This window comes from Ochotona princeps, chromosome 26 (genome assembly GCF_030435755.1).
Source record: "Ochotona princeps isolate mOchPri1 chromosome 26, mOchPri1.hap1, whole genome shotgun sequence".
NCBI classification, from domain to species: Eukaryota; Metazoa; Chordata; class Mammalia; order Lagomorpha; family Ochotonidae; genus Ochotona; species Ochotona princeps.
The window spans coordinates 5,219,293-5,233,281 of record NC_080857.1 but is presented as its reverse complement, the minus strand read 5'-3'; the positions used below and the strand labels follow the sequence as shown (position 1 = coordinate 5,233,281).

At 50.0% G+C, this 13,989-nt stretch overlaps 1 protein-coding gene across 1 annotated transcript in view; it reads left to right on the top strand.

Annotated features, from left to right (window-relative positions):
- TUNAR (TCL1 upstream neural differentiation-associated RNA) overlaps nt 1-4,339 on the top strand; it is a 28,427-nt gene extending 24,088 nt beyond the window's left edge. Inside the window, exon 3 of the mRNA XM_058655435.1 lies at nt 4,046-4,339. Within this exon, the coding sequence (XP_058511418.1) occupies nt 4,046-4,231 (186 nt within the window). The 3' untranslated portion in view covers nt 4,232-4,339. The remainder of the gene's footprint in view (nt 1-4,045) is intronic.
- The last annotated feature ends 9,650 nt before the right edge of the window (nt 4,340-13,989 follow it).

Here is a 13,989-nt window from a genome sequence, read left to right as displayed (position 1 = left end):
AGAATCGGGCATAGAGATGTAAGTGGGCATCAGGTGTGCCCACTCCTACTGAGCTATCGATCCTGAAGGCCTCCCCAGGGACAGGACTGACAACGATAGTCCCGCACTGCTTGGGTGAAAACAGCGCCCAGGTGAGATTGTGTGGCCGTGAGATGCTATAGCCTGCTGAGCATGTGTGGCTACATTCTGTGATGTTCACACAGCAAACAAATTGCCTAGCCAAGTGATTCTCAGAGCATCCATATCGTTAAGCGAGGCATGGCGGTGCAGATATGCTTAGGCACAGGTATACATGTCCTGTGGGTCCTGTGCGTCCTTTTGGGTCCTGTACCCTCCTGGAGGGAGCGCTGACTCCTAGGCTGATCACCCCCACTCCCATGCCAGCAGCACAAGGCCCTTTCCTTCTCCCCTTTCTGAAGAGAAAGCAAGCACCCGTTAGCTAAAATGTAACAACTTAATTCTAGAACACTCTGAAGTCATTTCAGATCGACTCACCCACAGCCGTGTGAGAAAGGTTTGTACTAGCTCAGAGTCGGTAGTGGTGTTCATGGGCAGGGTCTCTGTGGCCTCAGCCTGCAGGCAGCCAAGGCACCGTCTCTCTTCTTTCCCACCCTCTGCGGGATGGGAATGCTCCGTATTTATGATAATTTGATCTTATTAATGTTTACATTCTGTTTTGTGATTCACATATGTCGTGGTTGAGTTTAGTGTGTATATATGGGTGTGCACAGCTTGTGTGTGTGAGAGAAGGGGCTGCCTCTAAGTCAGTTTTGGACCGAAAGCTAGATGGAGAAGTGGCACTGTCTCCTTGTCCCTGCCGCCCACCCCCTTGCCATCTGCCCTTCTCTCCTACTCCATGCAGCCCATCTTAAAAGTGTCTGGTATTAACGGGCAGGTACACATGTATTTGTAGCTCTTTTCTTACATGGAGTGACTAGAACAGTGTCCTGCACATTGCAGGTGTTTTGTAACTATTCTGAAAATATGAGTAATACTTATTTTTGTCTGTTTTGTCTGCTGATTGTAGGACCCAATACACTAGCATAGGTTCTGGCATGTAATAAGTATTAATATTTGACGAGCAAGTAGATGAGTGGGTATGTGGAGGATGGGTAGGTGGATGAATGGGTGGAAGATGTGTGGGTGGTGCTCATGGAGTGCTTGACACAGCCCCTGCGTTCCTGATTAAGTGGTTGTCTTTGTCATCATGTGTAACTGAAGGGCAGCATTAATGGCATCTCTTCGGGCTGACCTTGGTCATGTCTCCTCTCCCCTGCCCTGCACTCCCTCCACAGTATCCATTCGTTCATTCAGCCCAGATGCTTCATGCCGGGCCCTGAGGTTGGAGAGGGGCCTCACGGCTCCCCTGGTCAGGACTCGGGATCTGGCTAAGCAGACTGACATAAGGTAAGGGACACTCCCTGCATGGGTGCCTGCCTTCCCTCGGGGCAGTCAAGAAGCAGGGAGGCTTCTAAGGAACTTGCGCTTACCCATGACTTTGTGCCAAGGCTGGGTGGTGAAGTGTCCACACAGCCCTTACAAGCAAGCAAACACGCACAGCTACATCGAAAAGCTGCCCAGAGGAACCTGCCAACGCCATGCACATACACTCCCAAATCTCAGTGCATGCAGGCACTACAGTGTTTCACCCATACGCATACGCATTTTACATTGAAAAAATCCATGAATAAATATTGAAGTCTAGTTTAAATATGCATGCAGCACTATTCAAGGGGGAAAAGTATATTTCCTCTAACTTTCTTTGAAATGCACCCAAAAAAGAGATGGGAGAGTCAAGGATGGCAAGGGTTGTGAGGAAGCAAGTGTGAGAGAGGTGAGCAAAGATGAGCAGGTGTGAGCATTTCACATCAAACACCAGGGAAAGGTCCATGTGTGTCCAGCCGGTGTGGGCAGGGGTGTTCCCAGCAGTACCGGGACCGCTGCCCCAAATGCCAAGCCTCCCACGTGCCCAACAACTGTAGAATATGCTGTAAGGCATGTATGTGCTACAGTAGTTAACATACTGCTGGGAACATATCTGAGTACCTGGGTTCAAGTTCTGGCTCAACTTCCTGCTACTGTGCACCCTGGGGGACAGCAGCTGATAGCCCAGTGCCTGCGACCCTACCACTCACATGGGACACCCAGATTTAGTTTCAGTGGCGTGACTTCAGTCTGGCCCAGTCCTGGCTCTGATAGGCATGGGGGACTAAATCTGTGGATGGACAATCTCTGCCTGCCTGTTTCTATACCTTTCAACATAAAGAACCTTTTTTTAAATAAAAGTATGGCATTTGGAGGCAGTAGACTGGAAGTGGACATTGTGTGTTTGTGTGTTGGTGTAATGGAAAACTGTTGCCAAGTGAACAAATGGGCTCCAGTGACTCAAAGCAACCTCCATGGATCTCACAGACATGGTTGGGGCAAAGAAATGAGCCTTGGAAGACCCCATACTGTGGGATTCCATTTATTTCCATTCCAAAGCAGGCAAAACCTATCTATGGTGTTAGAAGTCTTATTGTGGTTTTCAGAAGGAAGGGCAGAGGGGAGAGGCTAATAGGGCCCTGTGGGCAGTCCCAGGGGTGCTGGCAGGCTCTGCTTCTCCATGGCTCTCCAGGTTCAAGCATGTGTTAAGCTGTGTAAAGTACACTTTCCTGCCTGCCCACCATACCAGAGGACTTCTGTGGAAAGGGAATTCACTGAAGGATCGGTTTATTTGGGTGTCCCAAACTTTGAAATATGTGCAGAGTTTATCCAGAACATGCATTGTCCATGTGCTTTTGTAAGATGGGCATGTGAGGGCAGGGGAGAGGAAGGGCTGAGAACATGGGCGCAGCCTGACCGAGCTGTAGGATTGGAGCCTTCTCTTAGCCAAAGTCGGAGGCTGTTCGTGTGTTCCTTGGTACATACGCTCTGCACTCATTCCTCGTGTCTCTCTTCCATCTGTCGAGGCCTAGCCCCGCCCTTGAGGCTGCAGAGGAGTGTACAGTTCTTTATTTTTCAGCCACATCCTTCTCCTGTCTATGATCCTGATAGAAATCGTGGGAATTTGCTCTGGCATATCCTCCTGATGGGTGCATCCATTCTGCAGAGCTAGGTCCATTGTGAGCAGTTGATGCCGCGATGATGGAGACCAGCAAGGCCTGGGTCCTTGCAGTGGGAGTCCACCAGCAGGAGAGCTGGGATGGATAGTAACCTAGGTTCTTGCAGTCCTGGGAGGACCCGACAGAAGCTGACAGTTTGAGTACAAAGACAGGAAAAGAGCGGGGTTCCCGCTGGAAAGCAGTCAGGCAGGAGGCATCAACCGGCTGTTGCGGCCTTTCTGCTGAGGTCTTGCTCTCCACGAATCAGACAGTTTCTACCCGTGCTGCCTCAGCAGTCAGCTCCACCGAGTCTGCCACTTGCACAGGCATTGCATCCTGAAGCACCCTCTTGGCACCCTAGAACAGCATTGACCAGGGCAATGCACAAAATTCCCCAGCATATCCCTGGAGTGTGGCAAGTCCCCTGGCTGTCCAGACTGTGGCAGCTTTGGTCTGTGTCACATGGCAGCCAGGAGATGGCTGCTGCCACCATGCACACACACCAGTGATGTTTCCGTAGGGCTGGGGTTAGTAATGGGTAGACAGGCCTTTCCTGGCCCCTCCACAGCAGCCCCAAGCCTGACTGAATTGAGCCAGGCATGCACAGCGTTGTGCCATGTATGTTTTCCTCTGCGCCAAGGGCCTGGGCTTGGTGTCGTCATGGGACACCATCATGCATTGCTGCTGCTGCTGCGTGCTGCCCCATTACATAGCTCCATCACCGCAGACCCACCTGCTCACCCCTCTGGGGGCACCCAAATGGGAGATGTCTTTATTCCAATGTCACAGCATCCCTGAAGTCCAGCCACCAGATTCTGTTGCCCTCCAAAGTGAGAGCAGTGTGTCCTGAGACTGGATAGCATACAGTCCCCTGGCGTGCACTTGTCAGCAGCCCTTCCTGGCCACACAGAAACCATGTAACAAATGCTAATCTTTCTCCTGCTGCCTCTCTCCATTTTCAGGTTAGCCCGGTGAGGAAGATAAAGACATTTGCAACCAAGATGGTCATCACAGGTGGCAATGACGAAGACAGGGGAGGCCAAGAGAAGGAGAGTAAGGAAGAGAGTGTCCTGGCCATGCTGGGCATCATTGGGACCATCTTGAACCTAATCGTCATCATATTCGTCTACATATACACCACTCTTTGAAGGGGGCCCTGGTGGCCTAGGGATGGTCCCCGGATAGCAGCCCCATGGGTGGCCACGTCTGTGAGCTGCCAGGGCAACAGCAAAAAGGTGTGATCCCCACGCACGCCACCTGCTGGACTTTATACAAAAGTCCCGACCAACCAACCAGTTCTGCTGCAAGGAGCAGACACTAAAGCACAATGAATCCAATCAAACTCATGCACACAGCGAGGAACTCCGCATCTCCAGCGGCAGGCCGGGAGGAAGGCGTGGAGGGGCACCGCCAGCCTCTGGCACCGATGGCGAGCCGAGGGCTGCAGGCACGCATCATCCCGGACCACTTACTGGCACCTCCTTCCCCCTGACACATTCGAAACAAGGAGCTGGGCAGGTGTAACCCAGTGGCGTGCGTCTCCCCGGCCGAGTGCCCCACCCCCAGCTCCACCAGCCATACTGGTGGAGAGCCACAGGGGCAGCCCTTCGACTGGCATCCCATTTGTCAAAAGCATCTCACTCTTTGATACCAGAAAGATAACTTATTTTTCTTTTTTTCCATTGGCTTGACGTGTGTATCTGTTCATATCAAGGTTTATAAATCTATATTTTTAATAAATGTGCTCTATTTTTTAGCATGAGCCAAATATCCCGAGAGATCCTCCCAGAACCACAGAGCTAGCGTCCTTGGTTTAATCTGCTTTGTACCTTTGCAGATATTCAGTTGCCCAGTCATTCTATCTCTTGTCTCATCCTGAATTCTCTCTCTCTTCCTCTCTTTCTCCTTTCCTCAGAGGACATTTTTCCATAATACCAGCCATGGTCTTGGTTGGTGCATGCTTTAAGACTGCCCACTGAGCGGCTTTTTGTTGTTTCACTGGAGATGTGAGATGATTGTGGGCATGTCCCCCTCTGCTCGCCCCCGCCCCATCCCTCCTGAGAATTATGCGTGCAGGAAGGCTGAGCGGCAGATCAGCTTGCAAACACGGCACGGACTCCCTCGGAGGAAGACGAGCGTGGTTGTCTTCGCAGATCCACAGCTACCGGGAAAATCTTCAACTCCGTCCTGGCAGCCTTCTTGGATTTTAATGGCAGTGTACCGTGAGTGGTGGGGAGATGAAAGCAACAGACCCAGCCTCAGGTGCACAATTCCTTGCCTGGCAAACCCCTGGGGCTCCTGTTCCAAAGTCAGTGGGGCTATGAGTGACCAAGACACTCCCTGCCCTCTGTGTGAGCTTGCAGTGAGGCCGGGGCTGGGGCAGGTGGCTTGCCAAGGGTACTAGAAGGGGATTTGATAACTGCCCACCCTAAAGGATGGCTACTCTTTGTGAAGCTCCTGGTTTTCACAAAGCTCCCTGGCAGAAACAATTGAATAAATGCAAATTGGCCCCCTTCTCCTGAAATGGGCCGTCCCCTGACAGGGTCCCTGCCACCAGAGCTAGCCTGGCCTGTGGGTGGGAGGGATGCTGTCCACCTGGTTAGACCCAGCTGAGGCTGTGTTTGCCTCCAGCCCCTTCTCACCCCCATTCTGTGGCGTCTGGGCTGTGCTTGGGGACCAGGCTCCCTTGGAACGCCAGCACCCCTGAGCATTGGGCCCCGATGTCTGACGTCCCATGTCCTGGGCTCTGTTGAACGCCAGCGCCCCTGAGCATTGGGCTCTGACCCTGATTCATGAGACGCCTTCCCTTCCCTGCCAAAAGGAAGGATGCCATGGCATATTTAGGGCACTCCATGTGCCAGGCACTTGGCATTCTTGAACTCACTTGAATCCTAAGTAACCCCCACGAGAGAGGAGTCTTTGTCCCCACCTTGTGAATGACAGGGGGGTGCAGAGAGAAGTCAGAACAGCCTCCTGAGATCACAAGGCCCCTTGCTGGGGCCAGGATGGTGGAGGGCTTCAGCCAGTGATGGGGGGGCAGGAGAGGAGGAAGTAAGGGGTGGGGAAGGGCATGAAGTGCCAGGGCATGAAGCTGAGCCTGCTGCCGAGCTCGGCACACCTCCCCACCCCACACTCCCAGGAGGACCAGTGACCCTGGGAACTTACCTGGACACTGATGGAATGTCCTGTGCATAAGGGTGCGAGCCGAGAGGAGGCTGGGCAGGCATACGGTGAACCATTAGGGGGTGATTTGATGTGTGATTCTGGGAAACTGTATGAAAATTCTGGACAGAGGAAACAATAAAGGTGCAATGGAACAAACTATCTGTGTCTGTCCTTTTCTCCAATGTTGGGGCATTTAAAAAGCATTAGTGCCATTTGCCTGGATGTATTTAGTTAAAGGGAAAAAAATTGAAAAGAATTCTATTTCATGAGCTTCTGTTGCATTTGGACCATAGGAGCCTAGGTGAGTTTTCAAGGATACTAATTGGAAATTTATGGAGGGGATAAATTGCCTCTGTGGTCTCTGGAACAGCTCCCCAGATGGAGCTTCTGGGCTTCCTAACCCATGGCCTGCAAATACAAGTTTGCCAGGCAGCACCGCACTTCTGTGCTGCTGGGATATGCAGCAGAGGCCACAAACACGCTTGCACGGGGCCAGCTCATGGCTTCCCTGCATCGGAGGCCACGGTGAGGGACTGTGTGGGGAGACTACCGACGGCTTTGATTTTAAATGCCTAAGTGAGCCCAAGCCCAGCCTTGATCATGGTAGCTAGACTCAAAACTACACCAGGGCATGGATATGCGTGTGGAAGATAGAGCAACAGGGTGAGGGGAGAGAGAAAAGGATAGCTTCCAGATTCTTCATCCAGGGCTCCCCCAGGCGTGCCAGGAAACCAGGTACTTTGGCCACCCTCCACTGCTTCCCAGGCATTGCAAGTGGGCAAGCCAGGACTCCAACCAGCTCTCCACTCGGGCGTGTGATCATCACCAGGGGTGGTTTAACTGGACTGTGAATGTTACTCAGCACCTGCCACTTACCTGTTGGGATGCAGAGAGTCCTGTGGACTGTGCATGCTCATCCTCGTTTTCCAAGAGGGGAAAAAGACTCCAAAAGGCAACTTGACTGGGCCAAGGTCACACAGCCAGAGACCAGCATCCCCTCTCCATGAGCCGTCTGCCCTATACCCAGCCGAGGCTAGATTCCCACTCATCCTGTGAGCGCTCAGTCACAATAAAGCTGCTACAGGAAGTGCGGCTGGATTGACATGTGTCACCTCTCTCCCCTAAAAGAGCAACTCAGAAAGCTCAGCCTCCTGGCAGGGCAGGACCAGGCATGCTACTGGCTGTGTCAGCAGCTTACCTCGTCTGTGTCGTCACAGTAGCTGCTAGAGGAGCGTTGGGGAGTGAGGCATGATGAGCTGAGCCACTCTTTAGTCACTCAGCTGCCATTGAAAAAGAATTGTACTTGTTTTGAGTTCTGGGTGGTTTTTACAATTAAGACCATCTCCAAACCACACCACCCAGAAGCCATCATGGTTAGTTTTTAAATGTATAAAATACAGACTAGGTGGGCTTCTGGTGATTTTAAAATCTCCTTGCCTTTTGGTGGGCACCCTCCAGCTCACTGTCCCTGTGCCTTGACATCTAACATTGGACAGCATTGCCACAGGCCTGTTTCTTAGGGCTTCAACCACATCCTATGTGGTAGCCTTGAACAGGCACTCCAACATCGCCCAGTAAATGGCAAATGCAGTAGAATATTGTACGTAAAACAAGTGGCGTGTCATGACACTGCTCCCAGACACTGTCCGTGGCACCTCTATCAGTAAGTCTGTTGGGCTGCCCTGTCCATGACTGTGCTTGGGGTTCTGTCCTTGTGGCTGTCCTGGCATCATCACCGGCATCTCTGCTGGACCTGAAGGTTCTGCCTAGGTTCTGTCTTGCTGTGACCTCCTCAGTCCTCACCTCCTCAGCCCTACTCTTTCAAACACCCCAGGCACTAGCCTGGCTTCCCCATGTCTCCCCTAGAGTGATCTCAGGTGGGATTCTTCCAAGATGACTGCCAATGGGTATAAACTAGTGGTCGGGACCATCCTGATGTGTGTTAATACTCCCCAGCCTCAGGCCTCTGCTCAGGCTCTGGCTGGTCATCCTGAGGCAGGGTCTCATGGTAGTACCTCCAATGGCAAGTGGGGGTGCCCAGAGTGACCACCTGGGCACCAGGACATGGGTTGTTGGACAGATCCTTTCCCTTGTTTGTAACTGGGTTTACCCATTCATGACCAGGTGCTAGCCAAGCTGGTTCAGTGAGACTGTGTGTAGCTCCCTGCAGAATCCATGGGAGAACAGGTGTGTGCATCACAGAACAAAGTATCACAGGAGTCCTTGAGTGACTTCTACCACAAAAGGCCACAGATGCAGAGTGAGCCACTGCGCACCACCCGCAAATCAAAGCTGCCCTGACTCCCTGCGATGCCCAGCCAGGAGCACGTGGCCCAGACACTTACTCACAAGCCTGCATGTTCCAGAACTAACTGTTGGGGCTACCATGGACAATCATGTGTGGTTAGTTCACCTAACTCCTGGGTCATCCCCCAGTCCACTTCTCGCTATAGTTCTGAAAACAGATCCCAAGCCACTCACCATGCCATATGATTATCATCACCTTGCCTCTGTCTGGCTGTGGTCCCAGCCTGTTGAGGACATTACCTGATTGAAGTCAGCCATGTTCCTCCTTTTGATAATATTTCATTTCGGTTCAGAGAGTCCACTTTGGTGTTTTCAGATCTGAAGCCCACTGGCGAGTTTTGGGCTCTGAAGTTCTGAGCCTGCCTCCGTGTGACTCAGTTCCAAGGGTTGCTTTGGGGGTTGACGCTGGCGTGGCTGCTGCAGCTGTCCTGCAGTTCTTTCTATCACAATTTCTTCCAGAAAAATCTGTGGAAAGTTCCACACATCACCTATGGGTGTGGGCAGTTTCACTGCCTGTGAGTGCTGAAAATCCCTGTCTCCTGCCTTATCCAGGACACATGCCCCTTTTGCTGTGGGCTGGGAAGTCAACAGGAACGGGGATGAGATTCAGAACCAGGAGGCCTGTGTGCATACCGGACATGGGTCTTGGGCTACAGCCTTGGTATTTCTGAGCCCACATGTTTTTTTTTTAATTTTATATTTTCTTTTTAATATTGTCTACACAGTTGAGATGGCTACCTACCCATGTGGGCCTCTGATTAGGGTGAGGAGGGTCATGCATGCAGGTAGATATGTGGGACAAATATCCCAATTCTTTTTCTTCTCCTGTATCTACAGAGGAGGGGTGGGAGGTCATTCCTTGCTGTCAAACTACATCAGCACCCTGAGAGAGGGACACCTTAGAACCCTGAGTGAGAAAGGGTGTGTCGAGGATGTTATTTGAGTGAATTTAGTAGTTCTAAGAAGTTGTTGGTTTCATCACACCATGGTTGAGATAATCTTTTTAAGGACTTTGGTTGATAAAATCCAGCTTAGTGCATCTGCAGACCCAGGAACATAGTGCAAAGCTTGGCCAGGAAAGTGGGCTAACATATTCTACTTTCCATCCACTCATGAGGTAGTCAATGTCCCCTGCTGGCCTAGACGAGCTGCTTTTCAGCTGTGTGTATCTGGGCCTGCTGTTCATTGCACAGGCATCACCTGCAAAGGAAGCCCAGTCTTGATACTTGCACTCCAAGGTTGGACCACATATCCTGTGATTTTTCCACTGTGGCCCAACAAATCTTGTCTGGGGTACTGGGGAGTGCCTGTAGTTCCTCTACCAGGCAAGCTACCAACCCCAAATCTTGTGTCTGCCAGGGAATAGTGTGGTCCAGAATGACATGGCTCACACCCAGACTGACATTTGCCAGCTAGTGCTGCAGCCTAGCCCAGCTGGCCTGCACCCATTCTGGATCTCGTGCTCACCAGTGGGTGCAGCAGCCCAGCAAGGGAGCCCCTCAAGTTCCCCACTAACCCACTCCCAACCCAGTCTTCTGAATGCCAGCAGATGCTACAACCCAGTTTGAGATGGCCTGCCCCCAGTCTTGGCATTTCCTGGCAGTTACTACAATCTGGCTCAGCCCAGCCTGCCCTAGTCCCAGCTCTCACTGGTAGGTGCAACAGTTTCCATGGACCCACAAAGTACTTTTGACCAAAAAATCTTGGAAAGAAAAGGCTAGAACTTTTTCAATGTGCTAAAGGATTAAAAAATGCTTCCCTTCACCTCAAAATTTAGAACAAAATGCCAGTATAAAAGATAAGAAGCAATTAAGAATATGTCTTAAAAATATGTCCAAGATCTGTGCATGAAAGTCATAGAACTTGACCAAGAAATCCTTCAACATATGTAAATGAATGGGCACTATTTCATATTCACAGATTGAAAGACTTAACAATTCCCATTTTCCCTAAATTTGTTCAATGTGATTAATATGATCCCTATGAAATGCCAGCTGCCTTTTGGGCTGTAACTGACAAGCTGATTCCAAACTGTGCATGAAATGTAAAAGGAAATATAACAGCCAAAGCAGTTTTTAAAAAGAGTAAGTCTGAGGATTTATACCTCTTAATTTCAAAATGCATGTTAAAGCTACGATGCCCAAGATGTCGAGGTTTTCGTAGAGACATACGGACCCATGGGGAGAGAACAGAAAGTTCAGAAAGCTACAAGGCCAAGAAATTTGACAAGACTTCGTTGCAAGCCTAACAAGCAGTGCTCCATGAGAACAAACCGAACCTCGGCCTCCATCTCACATTGCAGAGTGGGCCAGTGACCAAGGCAAAAGCTGAAAGTAGAAGTCCCCCTAAGAAAGCATAAGGGAATACCTACTCAACATTGGGATATGGGAAAAGCTCCAAGGGAGGCTGCAGATAACACTGATTATGAAACAACAAATTGATAAATTAGACTTCATTAAACTTACAACTAGTCATCAGAAGGCTTTATTGGAAAATGAATAATTAAGGCATGAGCTGGAAGAACATATTCACAATAGATTTGGCAAAGGGCTTGTAATACAGTCCAGTTTTTTATAATAAGCAAGAGACTCCAATAGACGCTACATGAGGAGGCCCTGCAGCTGACCAACCATCAAAGCAAAACATTAATCATCAGAGAAATGTATATTTAGAATGCCACCCAACATGCCCACATGTCAAGTGAAGTTTTTGCATCTTGTTTTCATCTTCTGAGATTCCAAAAATATTTGCTAGGATCTTTGTAATGTCTGTCACCTGTAAGATAAGGTTTAAACAGTTTTGTAAGGTACAGATCTCACTACATCTAGTATTCTTCTAAGACAAATCCAAGTTGCCATGTGTGTGTTCAACATCATCATCCAACAGTAAGAGTCTAGAAGCTGAAAGAATCAGAAAGTTTCCACATTTTCTTTGTGTGATTCAACCTGGCTTCTCTTCCATTAGCCACACTAGCTGGCTTCTGGTGCTGGCTGCCGTTGATAATGTTCATGTGGAGAAGCCGAGTCCGGGCTTGCGTTTTGGGTCACGTACCAGTTGAGTCAGCTCAGCAAGTGGAGATTTTCCTGGAAGCACTGCCTGCACTGGGAGAACCAGCAGGAGCTTAACCATCTGTGAGAGTAACTGTGAATGACATGAATTTATTTCACAAAACTGCAAACAAATAAATATGTCTCTAGCTTGAGATCCCTTTAGTCAGACACCAGAAATGCTCAAAGACACTCCAATGTCACTTGACACCAAGAAATGTGGGATGGAAGCAAAACTGCATTGGAAAGAGACAGCGTTTTAATCAGAAGTGTTTGTGAAAATACTTTGCTTTGGCAAAGACGTGGGACCCTGTGAACACGAACAGCACCTTGTCAAGGTTCTGACCAGCAGAAGAATCTGCTCCTGTATGCTCTGTGTCCCTTGTCCTCTTGCTTGTTCAGACAGGACTCCCTTCTTTGGGGTTCTCCCGCTATTTAAGGTGATGTCAACAAGAGCTGCCACCTTGTCCTGATTCATTCTCTCTGCAACCCTGCTTCCGATTAGCTGAAAGGGAAGTTAATCAAAATAACCTCCCATATGACCAGAATTGCATGGTCCATGGTTAATCACCTGATCCAAGCCAAGGTAATTAAAAGTAAAGATTAAGAAGAGTGCCAGTCCCTTGAATGACAAAGCTGTGAGACAGCAGCAAACATCATCATCATCGTCATCATGCCAGGATCAGCTGGATGGTCAATAGGTTCTGACATCACAAACACACTTTACCAAAGACAATACGGAGGCTCTGAGACTTTAGCAAATGTGCTAAAGGGGCACCAACCTAAACAGTAGGAGAGTTGGGATGCTCACCCAGGCAGGGTCCCAGGGCGCCTTTGCTTACCTACCTGTCTCCATTGCTTTATTCACTTCCTGGCTGGGGAGGAAGTGGGTGGGACACTGTGAAGCCTGCCGTCAGTAAGACAAAAAGGAGCTGGGGCCCATGTATATCACTTCCTGCTCCATCCGGGGAACACAGCAATAATAAAATTCACATTATATCCCTGGCAATCAAGAGAACCCTGCTTAGGAGAAATGCTCAGAAATTGTTCCTTCTATGCCATATGTTTGTGTAACAGGAAAAGCAGGCACCTGTGGAGAGGGAGTTCCTGAGTATCCAAACTCTACCCTCCTCTATTTGACACAACTGGTTGCCATTTTTGGTTGGTGGCCTGTGTACCCCTCCCCTCACCCCCTAGCCCAGCATCAGAGTCCACCTGTCCATGTACATGGATGCAGGAATGAACAGATTGTCAGGCTAGGATGCACTGGGTATGTGCTATCACCCCACGGATTCTACAGCCAAGGGAAACAGGCTCAGGCAGAGACAGAAGCTAATCCTGAGGCACAGCCAGAGAGGAAGCACCTGCCTCCCTGCTGATAACCATGGCCAGTGGCAGGTACCTGTCAGGCTGCTGTGGGCTGCAGGAGGCCACCTTCACAGAGGACATGGTTGGCAGCTGGTGGGCAGAAGATGGAACTGTTTTCCCAAACTCACTTGGAAGTGTGCCACTCTTGCCTGCGCAGTGACATGATGTATTTGTGTTCTGTATTGACAGCTGGCCTTGGGTCTTGTGCCCTGGGATCCTTGTCTAAACAGAGAGCCGACACTGGCTTGGTCAGTCCGGGATGTCAGCTTCTGGGTACATAATGAACCACATTTGTCCCAAAGCCCAGGTTTGTGTCAATACCTCCAGATGTCCATCTCTGGGCTGGGATGCCACATCTTGGTCACAGTCTGTATCACAACTCTGTCCTGGCTTGACAAGGTCCACAGTCCTGTACATGGCAAAGAGAACTGAGACCAAGGGGCAGGGGGACGAAGCCATGACTTAGCAATATGGTACCATGATCCAGGACAAAATTCTTGAGTTCAATGTCAGGCTCAAGTCCTGCCTGAATTACTTCCTAACCAGACAACTTCGGTGAGTTACTCAACTGCATTGTGTCTGGCCTGTTCCTTGTGAGGTGAGGGTAGCAGTGAGAGAACCTGTTAGACAGGTTTGCCATGGGAAGTGAGTGTTCAGGTGAGAATTACCAAGAAGAGTGAATCACAGTCCATGGCTGTGCTCACTGTCCCTTGGTGTGGAGTACACCCTGAGCCCTGGGTGGCCCTGGGCACCCACTCAGGGCCTTTCTCTCTTTCTCAAGGCCACTCTCTGTTTCCTACTTAAAAAAAATTTACTCATCTATTTGAAGTCTGAATTATGGAAAGGGAGAAGAGAAAGAGAGAGAGAGAGATATCTTTCATCTATTGGTTCACTTCCTAAATGGCCACAGTAGCCAGGGCTGAGCCAAGCTGAAGCTGGGAGTCAGGAGCTTCATCTGGGTCTCCCATGTGGGTGGAAGGCACTTAAGCAGTTGGTCCATCCTCTGCTGCTTTCCCAGC